Genomic DNA, 21,452 nt, shown 5'->3' on the forward strand with positions numbered 1-21,452 from the left:
TCTCATGAGGCCTTTTCGTCGCATTGTTGTCTTCCAAAGATAACTTCTCAGAAGCAAAATGAATGTAATCGTGAGTAATCGTGATTACTTTTCCAAAGTAATCGTAATCGACTACTCGCGGATTTTGCTGTAATCGTAATCGCGTGATTCATAAGTAATCGTAATCGCAATCGATTACATTCATGAAGTAATCACCCCATGTCTGCTTAGCGCTACAATATTCAAAGGGCTTATAGAAGCCTTGATGCAGTAATACCTTCTATATCGCATTTCCGATCTGCAGAATACACCGTAAAACAATCAAATTCAAAGTCATTCTCTTGGTTAGACTTTTTTGTTATCTGAATACATGAAAACCGCATTTGTAGGTACACACATGCCTAGTTGTATATTCCTCATGTTCCGTGCAAATAGTAAATACACTTGGTGATATCAATTGATTTTCAGTTATTTCAATCCCAAGCATTGGCTGTGAATCAAGTCGAATCTCATGGCTATGTGAAGGTGCCATGACAGTGGATAAATTCTGATCCATCTGCAGTACTGGACCTTCGGAAAGTAATTGTAAACTTTTGTGTTCCTGTCGCTGTTCCCATCAAATACCTGTTATTCGAATGCGGAAGTTAAAGATTGAAAGGTTACGCTAAAATTACACACATTGGTGGTATCTTCTGAGCGAAGTGTAAAACCTCTCGGAAACATAGAGAAAAATTTCATGCTGGGTGTGATTACAACCTTTGCACGGGGTGGAGCTGCTACTGGAACAGACGGCAACGGCAGCAATTGGTTAATAATTTCAAGGTAAATTATAATGTCATTCATTCGTATTGAGCTCCTGACTTTACCGCATAGTGAGCGAGATAGCGTAATGGTGATGCATCCTGCTGGGTCAGACCAAAGACTGGAAAACTAGTATCCGCTGCTATCCTGCTAGGTGCTCAGCATCCTTGGATAGCATAGAGGAGAAAAAAAACGGGGGTGCAGACTAGGTGACCTTATGGCCGTATCGCATCTCCGTCGTCATAAGCATCTCAATGATGCAGGCGAAAAAGAATATCATATCTCTCTATCCACATTTTTTATGCAATTAAGCTTTGAGAAAATAAGATCTAAACGAGAATATGTATTGAACCTTGGTTCCTCCGTGTTCATGAACATATTGTAGATGGTCCAAATTGTTGCCGCATGCTACTTTATATCTGGTCACCCATTGAGAGTAGCGGGTCGGGCTGCCCTGCGTGACTACTCCAGCAACCTTTTTCACAGTGCCCAGGTCAACCTGAATCCACTGGCCAACTCTGTCTGTTAGAGAGGCATGATAGAGTTAATTTATATATTATTTCTATATCTGGGAAGGATGTCCAACATCACATTACACTTGGTCTTATATCCAGAGGGGTCAAAGTAGTGATCATACTTGATATACTTGTAATGCCATTGATTGCCGGTGCAAGCGGTGTATCTTTGTGACCCACTCACACAGACTATAATGATTCGTTCATAAATAGTTGCAATTTTCGAAACAATATTCTGTTATCGTAATGCATTGGCAAAATTTCTAGGTTGACTTATTAAAGTGATGCAAATTCATCAAAATAGTCATTTGGCTTCAAACACTGCTGGTTGTAATCAACTACACTTTATTTACCCAATAGATTAATTCATAAAATGAAGGTGATTCGTTACTCATCAAATACTCACTTATTTTTGCTGCCCAGCACCCTTCGTCTCCTTGCGACTTTTCATTGTCAAGGCGTCCGTAGTGAGGATGGTATACATTAGAATAATAGGAAGAGGCCTTGATAGCATCATTATCAATTAGTCCAGACTTCACTCCCAGGTAACACACTGGAGAATGGGTGAACTAATTATCGATAATTCTTTTCACACGAAAAAAAATTTTTGGCAACTTACAATCGAATTTTTCAATCACTTTTATTGCGGCTGAAACAATCATGAAATTTGATTACGTGTTACAGAAAAAGCATCGTTGGTAGCAATCATAAATATCATGTTCTTGAAAGAACGGTGGAGAAGATGGGCAAGTCGTTTGTCGCAATATTATGGTGCGTGACATTTTGCCTAATTTCTAATTAACATTTTAGCAATTACTGATATTGACAATACAGAACTGATCGATAATGTAGATAATAGTGTGATACCCGCCATCTTTCAAGGTTACTCACCTGTTTCAGCGACTTTCTCTGCCAATTTTTCAATCGCTACTTGAACTTCCGAGGCCGCATTCGCGACAGATGCGACCAAAGCAAGCACAAGCAGGCGGTTCATTGTTGCAGACTCCATTTAATAACAATATCGTTGCAACTCTGTGTCTACGGAATGGTTTTGTTCGCTTTATATACTTACCAATCATCCTGCATATGTCCTGTGCATGTTCACCACTGCCTTCTTGATTTGCATATGTCATCAACAGTTTTGTTTAGAGAGATAAAGAAAACAAGACTGCATCCACAGTTTTTGCATATAGTTTCATGTAGACCTACTCGACGTTTATATTTCAATGTTTTTACAATGCTGGTTCAACATTCATACCAAAAAATGATATCATAGTTTGTTGACATGGTATGTTATGGTAATCTTCCCACTTCTAACAAGAGCATTGAATAATGTTTATCCGTAGAAATTGCTGAAAAATTATTTGAATGCTGCATGAGCAGCCTATTGCCCTTTTGTCTGCTTCCGCATGTGAAGAATCCAAAATGATTTCACGCAACTGTAAAATGTACCCATATCTGTCCCTGTCGGTATACTTGGATTTTATTTCGCAGTTCCCTAGACGCGGGCTACTGATTTCACTAATGATAGTTTAGCGTCAGACTGAATTCAATGTATTTCACATCACGTTTCATACCTATGATAATAGTGTATAAGGAAATTGAATAGCTGTACAGCAGCATCTGTCAGGTGGAAACCAATTATTATCCTCCACATACCCATTAGGAAAAACTTGAATATGTGCTGGGTTATGCGCACAGGATAAAGTTGAAATGATAGCAAGCAGATGGAAAGCATCTCTTAACGTTGTCCACTATTCCACTTTGAGTCATCCTTCCAGATTAGACAAGGTATGTGATATATTTCAGGCAGTAATTATGCTATGAGATATGGGATTAATGTGGGCTATTTTGAATATTTTCTGTAATCTTCAAAGTATATACTTCTACAATCTTCAATTGCTAGGGTGAAAAGTCAGAGTCCCTTGTCTTACCTTATGTGCACCTTTAGGCAAATTGTACAAGACTCATATGTTGGGCAATGGGCAGTTGTCGCTCAAGTGAAGAATGAAGAAGCTAGAAGTATGACAATATCCACCTTCATTTGGTATGTGTTACTGAAGCTGATAGTAGCATTTGGTGAGTGCTTAGGTTTCGACTGGGCAATGGCAAGACAACAATTTTGTATTAAATATTCTCTCACTCAAAGAGAGGTGGACAAAACAGCCGTTGAAGGCACTTGGGTGGAGGTAGACTAATGATACTCGATCTCTAGTAACAATGATTCGGTAAACATGCTATAACTACCATATTTGGAAAACGAAAGTTATGGAAAGTAATCATGTACGAGTTGGAAAAAGTAATTTAGGGCTAGGTGTGTAGGCTATAACACTTCTATTAGTCAATCACAGTCAACATCTGTCAAAACGCCGGGTAACATTTTCGAGATTGCAGGGGAATAAGTTTATGTGTGACATTTATGGCTGCTGCAATGAAATTTCATTTTGTTGTCTTGCTGCGGTGACCATTTCCTTGGTTCTAAGACAATTGTACTCCTAAAAGTAATACAAGCCAGTTGAAAAACTACTTCCTAGTTCGCCCACTTTTCCTTCAAAACCACAGAATAGAAGTAGATATGTGCACCAAGCCAATTAAAATTACTTGAGTATTATTATAAGTAGAATAAACTTGAGTATCCAAAAAATAGCAGTACTTTTATGCGTATAATTCAATGTAGGTCTCCCTAGCACGATTATATGTAGAGCGATGACCATGATCAATAAATCTTCCAATTTAATAGTACATCCGTCATTGGGAACAGATGGTATCATTTCTTGCCGATCGAACGCCACAAATTCAATCCGTATCCAATGGAACGCGAAGGACCAGGCGGACTACTACATCGTGACGTGGTACAGCGTCACGGAGTATAACGAAATCTTCACATCTGACTCAAACACTTTCCGTGAAGAAGTCTTAAATGCATACGAGGATAGTCCTGGTCTGTGAGTATTTGTTTTGTTTGTGGACTGGGACATGTTGTGCTGCACGATTTATCATAATATAGGCTTATTTATAGACTCTGAACTTGATTCCGCATGCCCATTGGACTCCAGGCGGCATTTACGATAAGCGCCCAGCACGCAGGAAGACCGGGCTCGATTCCCGTCGGAGGTTTATCTGGGCTCCTCTTCCCCCGCCGTTGCCGTTCTTACGGCGACAAAAAAGCCCAGTAAAAGACCCGACGAAAGAAAGTACTCACAAGGAATGGAAAGATCTAGTAGAAAAGGACCCGGCTTCAAAGAAGATCAACATCGAAAAGAACTGTAACATCGGGCACTCTAGGCCGAGGTGGATGTTAGAGTAAAGGATCGCTACTGATGCGTGTCGTTCGACATCCTCCTATCTGTTCATGACATCGCATTGTGTCTTATCGCATTGTACATTGTGTGTGACTTGTTCAGATAAAAATAATAACCCAACAATGTTATGTTATGTTAAACATGTTTGTAACAATCAGGGCTTTGGAGCAGCCGTAAATTTAAACTGCTCCAGCTCCGGCTCCGGAGCTTTCTTCTATCGTACATTAGCTCCGGAGCCGCATTATTACCACTGCTCCGGCTCCAGCTCCGGATCTGAAATTATCGAATCGGCCTGTCTATATCAGGGGTGGCCAACCCGCGGCCAAATGAGGCCCGCGAGAGGGTTTTGCGTGGCCCGCGAGGTAATTTCCTATTATGCTATCGAAAATGAATTGCGCATATTGTGAACTTGCAATGCCAACCAAAAATTACAATTCTGGCTGCGACACTTGGGATGTTGATGACTAAAATATCAGTTCCGACGCATTGGCAGATCCAGGGTCCAGTCACATTTTCAGTAAATCGTCGTACATTACAATAAACTAAAATAGTAGCGAAATTTTTCTTCACGTTCGCGTGTTTAATTGTCACACGATTTCTTGCTTGGTAGTCTACCTCCTACTGAAAATGAAAAAAAAAACGCCTAATTTACCCGATTGAGTCTAACTGTATTCGCAATTACGGGAGAAATTCTTTTCGCGTTTGCGCTCGCATAAAGATCGTCGGCAGTGAAATGTAGGCACAAAATGATTATCGCATATCATCGGAGACCTTCGATATCGATGTGGCCAGACGCCGAATAGTCGTGTCCTTGCAAACTGAGACTAGCGAGCGGTATACAATACACCCGCAATATACTCAAGTAATTATATTATTGACCTAGTTTATTTATAAACTTTGAAAATTTTACCCGCTTGGCGCGGCTAGTGGACCGCGCACTAGTTCGTCAATTGCATGTGCCCCTTCAGCCGAAAAGGTTGGCCATTCATGGTCTATATAGATTACTAATCTACCCATAGGTTAGTTATCTATTGTAATCTAGAGTCAGTCAGCCGTCAGTAACATCCGATGTAGCAACGAAGACATATAGGGGCCACAGTGCCGGCATGCGACGTCATAAAGAATACTTGTCAAATGTCGACAACATTATAGTTCCACTAGAACGCACTTTACTCTATGCCAGTGGTTCTCAACCTGGGGGGGCGTGAAAGCATCTGAAGGGGGGCGCGAAGAAGCGGTCAACTGAAAAATCATTTCGCGCTCGGCGCGATTTATCTTCAATTCACGTGTGTTTCTCTATATATAGACCGAATTTCTTATTTTTGAATTCTCTCGTCAACAGTCATAACCTTCCATGCCATCAAACAATCTGTTGGGGTTGCTAGCATCCCGGTTGGATTTTGTGATATGACGATAAGGGGGGCGCGAAATTTTTCACTTTGATAAAGGGGGGCTCCGGCTGAATTTTATGTAGAGCTCCGGCTTCAGCTCCGGTGAAAATGCACGGCTCCGGGGCTCCGGCTCCGGCTCCAAAGCCCTGGTAACAATCTGCATAGCCTAGATGTCAATCAATCCTAATATTACTACTACCAAACTTTCATTCACTATTTTAGCTTATAAAACATTGAATTAGGAGCGGCAGAGTCTCAAAATGCACATTGCACACTGTTGATCGAATAGTAGAGATGGGCGGATTTCAATAACCGTCATATTATATTTTCATCTGAACAAGTCACACACAATGTACAATGCGATAAGACACGATGCGATGTAATGAACAGAAAGGAGGACGCCGAACGACCAGTTGTGGTTGCAGTTGCGGTCTCTTAAACTGGCATCCACCTCGGCCTAGTGCCCGATGTCACAGTTCCTTTTTCGATGTTAGTCTCTATTCCGTGGCTCTTTTCCATTATTTGTGAGTGTGCTCTTTCATTATGTCTTTTTCTGCGCTTTTTGTTGTTGTAAGAACAGCAATGCGAGGGAGGAGAAGCCCAGAATAACCTCCGTCGCGGAATCGAACCCGGGCCGCCTGGGCAGTTGGCGATTATCGTCCCCACTACGCTATCTTATCCAAGTCCATATCTGGTAGTGGCTGATATGCTTTCAATGGTCACATGAACATTGCAACTTACCAGATATTGCATATTAAATCCAACTTCAGAAAAATCCTAAATCCCAATACGGCCAGCATCTTCCTATGCGTGTTTTTTGCAGCTCAAAATCTGAAACTTGCAATAGGTGCATTCATTATACGTTTATTGACTCCAACACTTTGAATTCCAAACTACACTTGACAAAAAGCACACGAAAAGACTTCAAGTTAATAAACGTTCTTATGAACATACTTTTGAAAGCTTTATTCAAGTTCTGTTCCACAAATCAGTTCTTCAAGATTCAAATCTGTACTAATGTCTGTCGAGTAAGTGAAGTAAACAAACCCACTGAAGTACTCTGAAAAGAGCAACTGCTTCTTCACGTCTTTGGTCACAACATTATTGACACACGAACATCCTCACAGTTTAAACGGAATCGATTACGCCAGAGCGTTTGAAGACACGGCAGGATCAGCCTCCATGTTCTCCTACGGATACTTGATCAAGCAAAGCGGGGTAGATACGGATGTTACTGTGACGTCACAAATTCAGCCTAACTCTACGTATGACGTCTCCATTCGTGTTACCGGAAACTCATCAGACACAGCTGTTTTGAGATGCTTGATCACAACCCTACCTGCCATAAGTCAGTGTTCTAATTATTGGACGGTATTGGTGTGTACTCATCGTTAGCAGTCAAGTAGAAGTGCAAGTAAGGTACATTTTATTCAAGTAGAAGTAGTGATTTCAATTGAGTATAAAATCTGAAAAAAAATCATTCTGTCAAGTAGATGCGATCTAAAATCATAACTTCTTGAGTAAGTAATGTGAGTAGGCAGAACCTATTTGAGTAGAAGTACTTTGTTACTGACCCCCCCCCCCCTGAGCGGTGAGCGTACTATAGCTTGCAGCATTTGATATCTATTAGACCAGTGGTTCTCAACCTGGGGTCCGCGAGACTTCCAAATTTGCAAAATGTTGGATAACCAAATCTGTATTTTTTTAAAATTAGGGAAAGCATGAGGCACTCTTCCTCCACAACTGCTAAAACCTCATTATTCACATCATCAGAATAATCGTCCGACATGAAATCCTACTGTGCAAATTCATTTTAATTGCCAAATTGCCAATAACCTACGGATACAAATATATTGCTGTTTAGAGACGTTTTGTTGGGATTTGTGGAAAAAATATAAATATGGAGATAATAAGATCAATCAGGGTGACTTCGTAAAATTTGAGAAACCTTTTCGATTGAAGTTGTCAGTGTCATCAAATTAGATAAGAGTCTTTGAAATAAAAACTCGTGAAGTATTTTCCCTAATTTGTCCCAATGAAGGAATTGAAACCTCGCCACGAAATCCATTTTATCCTGTGATATACATAACCACTACACCAGAATAACTTCAAGATGAGATGCTAGGTAAAAATGACTAGGCTGGACGTGATATGTTCATTAAAAATATGTTTCCTCATTATGGTGCCATAGATGTTGCAATCACACCAAAAGTGTCGTCGGAAGCGTTACTCCTTAATGTAACATTAGCCTCCATCTGTCCTTGTCTGACTCCTTTACATCAAATCCAAGACACGGATTTTCAAGACCACACATACTTCAAGAAATACAGCTGCAAAATTAGCTTTGAAATAATAAAAGTCCACCTAATTTCTACGTAAATAGCATGATGTTATTTTCAAGAAAAGTCATTTTGTTGCTGTTTATCACAAGCCTACAGTTTATAATTGTACAAGACGGATGACCGTCGCACCATAATTGAACTATATTTGAACTAAAACTAGACGGGGTCCCACAAAGCCAAAAAGGTTGAAAACCACTGTACTAGTCGTTGCCAGGATCATATGTTTCTAACGGGCAACTTGATTATTAGATCTCACTGATGTACCAATGTTTGAAATTTCCCATTCTCTGATGTCTTCTGTATTCCAGCAGCCTTCACTACTGATCTCGAATCGACTGTATCGTCCGGACCATCTTCGACAGAGTATTTTGATCCAATGATTTTGTACATTGTGATTCCAGGCACCGTCATGAGTCTACTAACGGTCTCTCTGCTCGCTGTATTGGTAAGGAATCCTTAAGATATCCTGTAATGCTGAGACTGTATTACGTTGGCATTTCTAATGATAATGAGAGATAGTGAATTAAAGATGGATAAATGATTATTATCGGTGCTAAATTCAACTCGAGTAAAGACATTATATGGTTTTATATATTGTTGTATTTCCTTAGAATATCACACTCATGTCCACCAAAAATCATACTAAGACCCAATCAGCATCGAAAGCAGGGATCTCAATATTCAATGTATTCACGGGACAATTTACTAGTGTTTGATGACGCCAAGGGCCACTGCTACAATAGGGATGTTCAATGTGTTTACAATTACATCAGCTAGGACTACAGAATATAATGATTGTCATAACCACTTGCTTACATGGCAAAAAATAGGACTGGTACAACGCAAAACTGATATTTAATCAGAAGTTGCCAAAATACCTGAAATGTAATTATTTCACATGGCATCCAAGTGAAATGAATCAAATGCTGTAATATAAATCTGTCAATTTGTGCAAGCTTGTCACAAATCCCCAGTTCGGTATCTGTTTCAGAGTGTTGTTGGTTTGAACGATTGCCAAAGCGATGCTGTGTGAGTGATCCACAAATGGTCCTGGATCATACGTAATAACATTGTAAATAAGCAGATAATGTTCGATAGACTTCCGAACCAGAGTTAAGCGACTTCTGGTTAGAAGGACGGAGTCAAAATCTTTGAAGTGGAAGTGGGATCTGGTAATCAGTCAACCAAAGGTCGTCACACTTGTATACGGACATCTGCAGAGTTGTGTTATGTCTAATGATATATATATTGATTTCAATGAACCGACAGCTCAACAGAAGATGGAGAAACAAAATTTTACGGGAAAAGACTCCGGTTAGAGTAATCGCTTCTCGAGAGTCTGATTTGAAGTCCGAAATCACTGTGTCGTTCGGATATTCATCAGACAGTTGCAGCAGGCCCACTTCAAGTGACTCATGCGGCAATCTGTCGTGGAGAGACAGATTGGAAGGTAGCACGTAAGTCGATGTATAAATGTCCTTTCTAATACATGCATTGTAACTTGTATCTGACGTGTTATGCTGTGATTGTCAATCATATTTTGCCACACGCCACACATTTTTTACATAAAGCTTGTCAAATTGCGCAGATGCAGTTTTGCATCTTGTAAGGGTCTGCAAAATGACTTTATTTTTGACTCCAAAACTTACAGATCATTTATTATGGTCAATCGTGCAGTGATATGTTTCAACTCAAGTTCATGCTTGAAAAGTTCAGCCTGATATGAGAACCAACTTGTCAGGGTTGTAACCAAGTCACAAGGTTCTGAGACACAAGTCAATCTCACTTTTAAAGTTTTGACTTGTGTCGAGTCGAGTCATTTTCAATTCACTGCCGAGTCAAGTCCGAGTCTAAGTCGGTGAGTGGAGGGTCGAGTCGGAGTCATAGTTTTGTGACTTAAGTCCGAGTCCAAGTGATTGTGTTCACTGTTCAGTTTTGAGTTCAATCTGCTTCAACGCACATTTGGCCATCCTCCGAGGACACTTCGATTTGTTGAAAAAAGAGGACAAATACTCGTAAAAGATGACATATGGTAACCCTAGTATATCTATATCGGGACCGATAATTAAATGATAGGCCCGGAAACTATCATTTATTTGATAGAATAAACATTTTTAAAGTTAGGAAAAGTGTATATTATGAGTACAAGGCCTTCGATATCACCGAAATGTTTCACAGAAGTGAGTTGAACCTGACTTAAACTGATACCAGACAGCAAACGCTTTGACTCGGACTTGACCCGTTATTCCTTTATTTGGATTCGAACTTGACTTGGTGCAGAATTGAAAATGACTCGAGTCAAAACTATATAGTCAAATTGACTCGTGACTCGGAATCTTGTGGCTTGGTTACAACGCTGCCAGTGGGACAGTAACAGATTATGATTTTGAAATTCTCTACTTACAATTAAGTACGAGCAACTTATACTTTATTACCAGCAATAACTACTTTGGCTGCCTCGAATTGTGACGAAGAAAGCTATCCTCGCACTTTTTTCAATTTATTCCGATGCTTTAAGATTGAAAAATCGCAGAAAAGATCGCCAGCAACAATTTCGGCATTACGTTGTTAACCACCCGAACCAATTTGTGCCACTTTCTTCGCCGGCAACAAAATATGAAATATCGGAAAGCGAGGACGAAGATTCATATTGTGAGGATGATCCTTTCGACAGATTACATCACCGGTAATTGCATCCGTAGTACTTCTGGTATTCAGAGAATTCAGGTAGGTTTTACCCAGCGAGGTGAACAAGGGTAGAATTGGAGAACCCTCTACCCCCTTTCCAGGCTCGACTCGACCCCTTTCTAAAATCCCATATTGTACACTGTCTTAACAACCTAATTTTTTATAATTAATCGTTAGTCATACTAGATGTTTCCTCCATAGTCAGTCATCAATAGCGCTCCGAAATTTGTTCGTGATTTGCTCTCCCTGCTTTGTGAGTTAAAGTCACCATTCACATATCTGTGCCGAATGTAATAAAATCGATCTAAATCTATATTTTGACTTACCGTAACTGGATTTTGTTTATGTGTATGCTTTGTTCACCTCTGCTCACAGTGCTCAGTTATAAGCAACGTCGCAAATTTCTGCTCAAGTCCAAGTAGCGGATTCCAAGTTATTAAAAAAGCAAATTTTCTAGGCCTAGTCTTTCTTGTAGAAGCAGTAGTCATCAAGTCAAATATTACAATTAGGCTAAAGTTTCTTGAGTACTACGCTTAAGTACAGGGTTGTAATGACTCGAGTCATGACTCGACTCGAGTCACGATTTTCTGATGACTCGACTTGACTCGAGTCATTTTTTCAAAATACGGAAATGACTCGACTCGACTCGAGTCAATGTGTGTATTGACTCGACTTGGACTCGAGTCATTGCGCATGACTCGAACCAAGTCATTGACTCGAGACTCAGACGGCCATTTCATTGTAATTCCGAAGCCAACACACTATTAGGATTTCGTCTGTTGGTACTGGCATAGGCGCCGAACGCTAATTTTCCTTAGGCATGCGAGTTCGATGACGTCACAAAGGAATGACGTCATGATCCGACGGAATTGATAATTAGGGATAATATAGCATCAATTCATGAGAGTTAAGTGCCTGCATAAATGCCGATTATGCAATATCTTCGTGTTAACAAACTTGCGCGTATGATAAGCTTGTCAACGAGTCCGGAAGTGCTGTCAATTAGCGAGTTCCTGATCGCTAGCGAACAATTAAATACGCCGCTTATCAACGCGTATTACGTAACCTCGGCGACGATTTGCGCAAGGCAAAATGTCAGAGTTGTTATGGAATCTGTTCTATAATGGCACGGACTTCAGGTTGTTCAAACCTTTCTCGTCTTTTACAACTCAAGCCTTGACAGTTGACACACATCTTCTGATGGTTACGTTTAGGTATTCACTTACGCATGCACGGCGCACTCACAATCGCACCTGTCTGCGGACATTCGATGTTATTCAGGTCAGCGATGTCGCTCTTTAATTACAATCGCTAACCAACAAACACGTAACGGCATTGTCACCAAGCCATCGAGAGATTGGAACTAACGCATGGTAGGCTCGAGAGATGGGAGCCAACGCATGCTCGGCTCTAGACGTGATAGTTGGCCAGCGATGATATCTTTCGTACCAGGCCTGTTGCAGATGCGATTGTGTAGGCAAGCGATAATATCGTGCGCGCCAATGCAGATGCGATAGTGCAGGCAGCGATGGCACCGGGCCTACTGCTGATGTGATTTCATGCTCAAGCAAGTGAAACTTGGCTTGTCGGAGACACGATAAAGCAGGCAAGCGTCCCAAACGATGATTGCCGAGCGCACAGCAATCAATAACACAATTTCGCGATCATCTCAGCGGGAGATCGCGTCGCGTTACATTGTGCACAGACAAATCTCGTTAATTGGCAACGCGCTTGTAGCTAATTGGCCGCGCGCAACGGGTTACCTTACTCACATAAGCGGTAGCAGGTAATGTCGTAAACGGAAATACATTACGATTCGTTCTAAATAACACAATCGGGGTTTATGCCGATTCATGCCAAACCGAATTCTAGGCATGCCGCATGCCTAAAAAAATGTCTAGGCATGCCTGGCATGCCTTGCATGCCCAGGTTCGGCGCCTATGGGTACTGGTACTTGAATATGCGACCAGAAACTGCTAAAAGTGAGGGAAATTGATATATTATAAATGCGAATCATCCGATATCACCAAACAGAGTAATAAAAAGTGAGTTTACCAAGACTTTAACTGGAAACTGAGCAGTCTATACAATGACTTGGACTCGGACTCGAGTCATAATTCCATGACTCGGACTCGACCCTCTGCTCGCTGACTTGGACTCGGACTCGGTGGTGAATTGAAATGACTCGACTTGACTCGAGTCAAAACTATAAAAGTGAGATTGACTTGTGACTCGGAGCCTTGTGACTTGGTTACAACCCTGCTTAAGTAGAAGTAGTTAACTTTGTTACTGACCACCTCTGTTTAAAAATGGGATTCAGTACTAGTGTACGGTATATATGTTGTTGTTTATTGTTTTGTGGTATTCATGATTTTGTCGACTACAATGTTCATTTACACCAGAACGATAATCCTTATTTTTTGACTTCCGTAGCTGCCAACTAGTAGCACGGCCCAATTCTAGGCATTTTTTTGAAATACCGCTCACGCGGATGAGATGGCAAGACGGTGCCTAGTGTATAGATCCATATATCTGGATAAGTCACAATTCAATCTTACTGTAACAGCATTGACTCGAGTCTAGTCATTTTCAATTCACCACCGAATCCAGTCCAAGCCCAAGTGACGGAACAATGGGTCGAGACATAATGTTCACTTTTCATTATTAAGTTCAAGTCAGGTTTAACTCTGTGTGATATTGTATGCCTGGCATTCGTAAAATACTCATTTTCTTAACTCTCTTAACATTATTCAACCACATAATAGAGATTTTATGAGTCTCTTTTCCTGGTATTGGCACTAATAGACGAGATTCGAATTAAATCATAGAATATCCCAAGTCATATGACATGTTCGAGTCACGTGCGGTTGACTCTACTTCCTATAACCAGGTCTCAGCGTTTAACTCTGCAATTGGTCAACATTTAATGAACTAGCCGGTGTGTGCCAGTCATTACAATGACAGTATGTTCACTGTTATTGCTAAATGCAGATCTGCCTTCCATCTGTCTGTCTTGGAGTCAACTATAATCAAATTGACCAATCCGGATTTATGTCGGCAGAAAGAGTTTCTATATAATCTCAAAATTTCCTATTAATATATATACCGCTATTTGTCTGGGTGTTGTCTTCCGTGTATTATTGTAAATTTGATTTTCTCTCGTCTCTTGTTATGACTACCGGTACAGCTGACTTTGCCTAGCGTTATTTTTTTATTATTGTATTATTATGTCATACTTTGCCAATTTGGTTTTCGTTTGAATCTCTTTCTGTATGCTTGTTATTATGCCGTTAACTCTTGATAAGGGGCACACGAAAAGTCTTCGAGTTAATAAATTCTTTACTGCAATGAATGTAGTTGTGAAAGCAATAATGAGTTCAAGACGAGTCAATACACAAAGTGACTCTAGTCCATATTCCATGTGTAAGAAAATTACTCGAGTCAACATAAAGTAGCGACTCGATTCATTACAGCCCTGTAATCAAGCAACCTTTTACCTGAGTATCCATAATATCATACACATAATGATCTTAGTATAGGCCTACCGTATGTTCTCTGTTAAGAGGATATGTCCTCTTTTCTCAAGAGAAATGAATGGTCCCACGAGGACGCTAAATATACTCTTTTTTTGAGACGTAGTTATTTTCAAAAAGTTACTGTAGCCAGCCTATTAGATGGATGAATTTCGACAATCTTAGCGGTTGCGTATAATTTCAATGATCTTTCGTTTGAACAATTTTACGATCTCGATATAAATGATCATTCTGTACTGTACTTGAGGGAACCGCAAAGTAACCATGCCCTTAATCTATAAAATATATTTGACTTGTTGTTTTTGTGTCTTATTTTGTAACTTTAGCTTGCTGTTTTTGTAACATTTGCTTTGCCTCCTGGGTTCTGAAAATATGGTAAACCTATCGCTCCACATCCAGGCACTCACTCACCACTGTAAGCGAGGAATCAGACGGCAGCAACAATGCCGAGGAAACCGGGCGACGATACGCCAGATATTCAGCAAAAACTTTCGATTCGAGGCTGACCTCCAGAGAATGCAGCTTTGTTAGCTATCGGCCGAGTTCGACGCCATCTCGAGAGTTTCAAACACACCAAACCGAACACAACTACACTCTGCGGGCGACCACGAGAACGGATAATGTGTGGTCTGCATTGTAAGTCGCGATTGGATGCATGGTCAAAGTAGTCAGTACGGTGAATTATAACTCATGCGCAAGTAGAAATGCCGATTTCCGAGTAAGTAAAAAAGTAGGTATTCCAGGCCTTAAAAACATAAGATGAAGAATTGCTTGGTAATGACCAATTTGCCCACGAGTTTCACTATATGCCAGAGAGGAGCATGAAATTGGAGTTATAAAATCAAATTTGAAAATTTTGACCGAGTCGAATTTATGAAGTTTAATGTTCAGTTCAGTTGATTTTATTATTATAATTTCATCATTTCAATACATCACAAGACTGCGACACAATGAAAAGATAGGAAGGTGTCGAAACGACTTGGAGTAGTCTTTGATATCAGACACCCACCTGGGCCTAGGCGATGTAAAGAGGAGTCATGCACACTGAACGAAAAGTAAAAGAAGTTAATATAAAAGGACAAGCTGGATTTGGAATCCAGGTTTCAGTTATTGCCCAATATGGATGTGATGCGAAATGAATTCTGGACCTGGATTTAAATCTTCGAATCATTGTTCGATGTATGGATTGAGTAATAACGAGTATGTAAAACCTGTGAATGTAGATCAAGCCGCTACAGTGATGAAGATTTTACAAGGTCACGGCCATGCTGGCACGAAGATGACGATTCAGAGTACAGCGCTCGGCGCATTGACAGCAGCGATTACATTTATGCGAGTAAGGAAAGCTCGATGCAAGCCAGACGACGCAGGCCTTGGGTAGGTGACAAATAGGTTTGCGTTAAAAGATAGCGCTTGAAACAAGCATAACCTAAAACCATCTCAAGTATTACGGAGGATAGTTAGGACAAGTATTGAAACAAGGCTGAATCAAATTTTGGCAATGGAAAGCTCCAAATATATATTATAACGATACAAGGTAAAATTTGGGCACAGCGATTCCAGTACCCGAATAGGATTCTAAGTATCAGTTATGATTACAGCCGTGAGGTGATATATTTTATTGAGTAGATAAAAGTGATTTTATCAGCGTGAAATAGCTCATATATGGTACTATCTCCACACCGTGGAGCCTTCCGACCTCGGCTGTCCGAAACGGGAACCCTATATCAGCACAAGGCTGGGCATGTTCGCGGAAATGACATTTCTGAGACGTAGTAATCAAATTGCATCATTGTTGCAAGGTGCTAATAAATGGTCCTTGTGAAGAAATATAAAATTAATTTTGATGTAACAGAAGTTGTTTCCTTTGTGGCAGCTGATTTTTTTAACCTCTTAATTTAAGCCGTTATTACTGATATGATGTCGTAGTAGGCAATACTCAGAAATGCGCAAAGTAGGCATCTCTGGCAGTCGAGCAGAGGTAGAAGTGGCGGTTTCCAAGAAAGCAAAAAGCAAACCTAGTATTTCCCTAAAAATGAAATTATGAATAAGAAGTAGTCTAGAACATAACCACTTTAGGAAGTAAACAAAATTTGAATTCACGCTGACTACAATTTCTACAGATTGAGAGGCGTCACCGTCGAGTCATCCCATCACTACGCCACGCCGAGTCTCTACTCCATCCAAACAGCGACGTTTACCACACTTCTGAAGAAGGCGCAAGGCTACTAGGCTATCCGAATGCGATAGCCAGAGACAAGGGTCAGCAAAGACGTCCGACTCCTGCGATAGGTGTAAGAAGACAGGGCACCCCGTCAAACACGAACCAAAGTCAGGTAAGAATTACTGGAATCATCTGGTTGGAAATTCTTAGTTAGCATGCTACTGTAGTATCTGAACCAGAGGTGGTTGAAGTAGTCAGGATTGCTATTCAATTTGAAGTAATGTCACGAATTTCTACTCAAGTACGAGCAGCTATTTCCTAGGCAGGGCAAATCGACTTCAGGTAGAAGATTAAAAAGTACTCAATTAGGTACTCTCACTTTCAAAAAGTAGATTTTCTCTGAGGTGTTGGTACTTTAGTAGTAAATCGGAGGTGGGCAATTTTAAACATTGCAAGATGCATTTTTCACACAACACAGCATCACTGCTGACACCACCGTTAGAGTTATTTTTGAATATATATTTTGCGTGTTACTGTCTACTCGCAAATGACAAAGTAGTTTTGCGTAAAAAATGTGACTTAAAACTAGTTTGTAAACGTGACCACATTAGTAAGTAGTGCAAAAAGTAGTACCAACCATCTCTGCATTTAAAGTAATGTATATTTCAGCTTGCGTACATAACGCCACACTCGCGGAGGGAATCTACACCCGGAGCACCTTTACGGACGACTAAATCTTCCCGGAATATACTCATCCTTTAGGCCAGAATATCACTGACATATCCTTACTCATGCGTTAGAACCTTTTCCCACATATCAGCGTCTTCACTTACTAGTCTCTCAACATTGCAAATATGCAACATCACCAACTCACTGCGACTTGATAAAAAAGACCTTCGGATTTTTTGTGCGCAGCGCAAGATTTTCTGGGCGCAGAGACCGTGTCAGAACTGCACAATTGCGCAGCTCAGAGGGAACATTGGTCACACCCTAATTTTCTTTACCTAAACAATAAAAAGATCTTCGATGCAACAAGGGTTGATTTCTCAACATGGAACAGCGGTAGAAATCTGGAACAGTAATTGAGGGGCATACTTCACTACGACTTGGAGAGCTTTGCAAGAGTAACCAGCGTCTTCCCATTACCCAATCTCTTTTTATTAAGAAATAAAAACATTTAAGATGCAACAACGGTAGAGACAAAGAAAAAAGAACATGGATCGAAATCTCATACAATAATTAAAAGTGACATGCTTGATCACGACTTGGAGAGCTAGGCAAGAGTCGCTAAAAATGACACATATGCGGACATGTCACAATCCAATCTCTTTTTATGAAACAATTGTAGATATCTCAACACAGAACAGGACATGGATAGAAATCTTGAAGAGTAATTAAGAGCCATGCTTGATCACTGATCAGTCACGAATTAAAGAGATCGCTTTGCAAGAGTTACTAGTCTCTCAATAATACTAATATGGGACATGTAATGATCCAATCTCCTTGTAAGAAATGAAAACATTATAGATGTAACAACGGTAGATATTTCAATACAGAACACGGATAGAAATCTTGGAAAGTAATTGAGACATGCTTGATCCTCGTCCCGAGTGATTTCAGCAAACAAATCTTCAATATCCATGTCGATGTCCTCCTGCGAATTAAAATCCAAAACACCCATGAGATTGATTTTCGTACCAAGAACTGAGGTCACTCAATTTCTAATAATTTACAAGTAGAAGCAGTTATTTCCCAAGACACGCCAAAGGTACTTGAAATGAATTGAGATCTTAAAAGTACTTCAAGTAGTCAAGGGGTCGAAGAAGTCGATCAAACGTGGCTACTTTCGAAATTGCAGGGTGTATCTTAGCGATTAGCGCAAATAGCTAATGACACTACTAATTGATGTAATTGTCAAAAATATACTCTGGTAGCCTACTCATAAATGGAATGGCAAGATAGTGGTATAGAAAGATAAATTAGTGCACGTAGGCAAAACCTATATTCGAAATACATCATTTACTGCTCGAAGGCAAAAATAGAAATTGAAAATTTGCTAACCTTAGTGTCGGAGACGGCTTCGTTATTGGATAGTGGCAGGTCTGGATCAATTTGCAATGGGGCAGGGACGACGTCACGATGATTGCTCGACGTATTGGTAACTGTTACGACAATGATATCACTGGGCAACAATTTTGAACGAAAAATTTGTTGACTTCGATTTTGGACTTGATTTGGGCTAATTTTGGCGTGCTGATTCCAAAAATGCCGCTGGTTTTCTTCTATCACGTCCAGTTTTTGCTCTACGACATATGCCCAAAATATGCAAATTTTCACGAATTTACCCATATTAATTTTTCATACCATATAGAAATCCACACTTTTATCATGGAATAAGTTATATATCCAAGGGGTCAATTGAATTACTAGGAAAAAAGGTACTGGTATCGATCTAGGCCGATGCTTTCATCCATTTTTGGTTAGAAGATCATCCGAGGATATTTCAGACACATATTTGACGCAAACTAAAGGATATGGAAAGGAAAGGACGTAGTTTATTTTTGTCCTTGATGTTTTTGCGGCATATACACCGACTCACGATACACATACACACGATCTGTGCATATGCATACCATGAGTGCATGATGTGCATATGCCGCTGAACATTACATTTACTATCAGCTATAGGTCCAATGCCCCATTCAGCTTACCCAGTGTAACTTGAAACTCCTCTACGCTCGATAATTGGGATCAAGATGAAGATCTTAGGGATAGCAGGCCTAATGATGAAAATTTTGAAATCGAAGGTGATTCTGAACGTAGAGTAGTCCATCAACACAGGTTAAATGATCTAACATAGGCTTGGGGATTTGGAATAGAAATATTCGGAACTTTTAGCATCCTTGCAAATTGAGAAAAGACTACTTGGCAAGAGAGAGACGATATCTCACTTTCGATCATAGAAACGGCGTTTTCATCGTAGCTCTACTTTCGGTATAGCTCTCTGTATTGGCGTGACACTGGCATTGGTATAATACTGTCACCATGGGTTGCTGGAGGAGTTGGGAATCCAGATTTACAACTCAAAAGAATGGCAAATGTCTATTGGTAACTAAAAAAGGATCCTATAGTGTGGCATTCTCCAAAATGGCATATAATAGGTGCATTACCAATAGCACACTCAGTTAGTCTGCCTGAATGATACAGAAACATTGAGAATAAAACAGAAAAATTAAATTGTTGCAATATCACAAGCACGATTGGACCATATGTATCAGCTTTGAAATATTGTGTTTCTTAGTGGCGCGACAATAAGGATGCACATGTAACCCTGATAGACATGTGCCACTGCCATATGTTTATGTCGGACAGCAGACATTCAAAAAAGCTAAAATATCTAAATAATTTACCGGAAAACCTTGGCATAGTCTGCGAGGGGCAAAGAGAAATTAGCCTACCCCTCCCCCAATATCTGAAAATGTTGAGAGTGAGATGCCAGAATAAATTGTAGCTTCGATATGTTGGCTGACTATTGCTCGGGACAACCCGCAGACTTATGGGTTATTAGCGTAAATTTGAACCCTGAAACTCGAACTTTATTAGTCCCGCAGACGCAATATCAGATTAAATCAGTGGTTCGTAACCTTTTTTCTTCCAGCGCCCCCTTTCAAAAATTACCGTGCTCCAGCGCCCCCACCTCATATAAGGAATGTAATTAAGACAATGGGTGAGAGGGAGGGCCGTTACAGCACTTCGTCAGCCCCCTAAAAAAGATATTCTTGGGGACCCATAGCGTGATGGACCAAACTCATGAGGGCTTCGCCCCCAAGAACACCGTCGCGTGATTTCGATGATCGGCAACGTTTATGTGACCTGGTCGCCCTAGGAGCCAATATTTTCTATAATGCATGAATGAAATAGGTTGTAATTGCATATATATGTCACTATAAACTTTTTATTCTCTCAGCCCACGTAATCAGATTTACCAGTAGCGCTGAGTGAGCTGTTGTATTGGAAAATGAAGGCCACGTAATTATTAATTGAACATATTCGGGCGTGCCCGTTAGTACAATTAAATCGTTACATGTTATTTTGTTACCTTTTGTCCGCTATATAGTGCAAAGATATTGAAACGCATAAACGTATTAAACTAAAGTAAGCACACGATTCAAAATTGGTCTTTTGTCACTGGCAAATAATTTTCTCTGATGGATGTTATTTGTCCTGTGGGCAGCAGATTGCGACGACACGATAATTCGGCACGGGCGAGTAGGCCTACCTATGCTATGGATGAGTACCTATTGAGTACCTATGGACAATTAGACTTATATACATCGCAGTTTACGCTCAACATAAGGGCTCCTCGGCTAAGGTTTTCTCGTTGACGATCTTTTTGACACACTTCTCGAAGTCCCATATTCACCGGAACTTCATATGTCTTTCGTGCATCGTGGCGTGGTAATGGCCGCCGCCGAAATGCCTATTTCTATTTCTATAATTATGCGTATTCTTCAGTGGGGGAGTCGTCAAAACATGATGTTTAATTTATGTTCATTCACCGAAATAATTTAGGGCACCCTTCGAGCTAACCGATGGGGGGTTGGGGTTGCAGCTGTTTCGGTTTTGGTAAGAGGTCAAAGTTCAGTCAGTCTTTTTGGAACTTTGGTGTTGGAAATATTTCGCGCTTTAATCGTGCTCGAGGACCATTCGACTATTATAAACCATATAATAATTGTG

At 40.4% G+C, this 21,452-nt stretch overlaps 2 protein-coding genes across 2 annotated transcripts; one reads left to right on the top strand and one right to left on the bottom strand.

Moving 5' to 3' along the window:
- Positions 1-315: 315 nt before the first annotated feature.
- LOC145457731 (lactadherin-like) lies at positions 316-2,327 on the bottom strand. The gene is made up of 5 exons (XM_080336008.1): positions 2,187-2,327; positions 1,915-1,944; positions 1,702-1,848; positions 1,133-1,302; positions 316-603 (listed from the first exon to the last, which is right to left on the bottom strand). The coding sequence occupies exons 1-5, from the start codon at positions 2,302-2,304 to the stop codon at positions 448-450; spliced, it is 621 nt and encodes a 206-aa protein (XP_080192134.1). The 5' UTR covers positions 2,305-2,327; the 3' UTR covers positions 316-447.
- A 1,046-nt stretch (positions 2,328-3,373) lies between these two features.
- LOC145457699 (uncharacterized) lies at positions 3,374-17,747 on the top strand. The gene is made up of 9 exons (XM_080335971.1): positions 3,374-4,240; positions 7,116-7,336; positions 8,639-8,775; positions 9,600-9,787; positions 10,849-11,016; positions 14,951-15,187; positions 15,775-15,928; positions 16,675-16,887; positions 17,385-17,747. The coding sequence occupies exons 1-9, from the start codon at positions 4,002-4,004 to the stop codon at positions 17,475-17,477; spliced, it is 1,650 nt and encodes a 549-aa protein (XP_080192097.1). The 5' UTR covers positions 3,374-4,001; the 3' UTR covers positions 17,478-17,747.
- The last annotated feature ends 3,705 nt before the right edge of the window (positions 17,748-21,452 follow it).

This window comes from Botryllus schlosseri, chromosome 15, assembly GCF_051294905.1.
Source record: "Botryllus schlosseri isolate E-star chromosome 15, Bs_hap1, whole genome shotgun sequence".
Classification (NCBI taxonomy): Eukaryota; Metazoa; Chordata; class Ascidiacea; order Stolidobranchia; family Styelidae; genus Botryllus; species Botryllus schlosseri.

What these genes read in the sequence shown, in the direction of transcription:
- LOC145457731 (XM_080336008.1), bottom strand. Translation starts at nt 2,304, where the DNA reads ATGGAGTCTGCAACAATGAACCGCCTGCTTGTGCTTGCTTTGGTCGCA. An exon ending in AGAGAAAGTCGCTGAAACAG is followed by an intron (nt 1,945 to 2,186) that starts GTGAGTAACCTT and finishes TGATTGTTTCAG; the next exon opens with CCGCAATAAAAGTGATTGAA. An exon ending in ATGAACACGGAGGAACCAAG is followed by an intron (nt 604 to 1,132) that starts GTTCAATACATA and finishes TTCGAATAACAG; the next exon opens with GTATTTGATGGGAACAGCGA.
- LOC145457699 (XM_080335971.1), top strand. Translation starts at nt 4,002, where the DNA reads ATGACCATGATCAATAAATCTTCCAATTTAATAGTACATCCGTCATTG. An exon ending in TACGAGGATAGTCCTGGTCT is followed by an intron (nt 4,241 to 7,115) that starts GTGAGTATTTGT and finishes ACATCCTCACAG; the next exon opens with TTTAAACGGAATCGATTACG. An exon ending in CAAACACGAACCAAAGTCAG is followed by an intron (nt 16,888 to 17,384) that starts GTAAGAATTACT and finishes TGTATATTTCAG; the next exon opens with CTTGCGTACATAACGCCACA.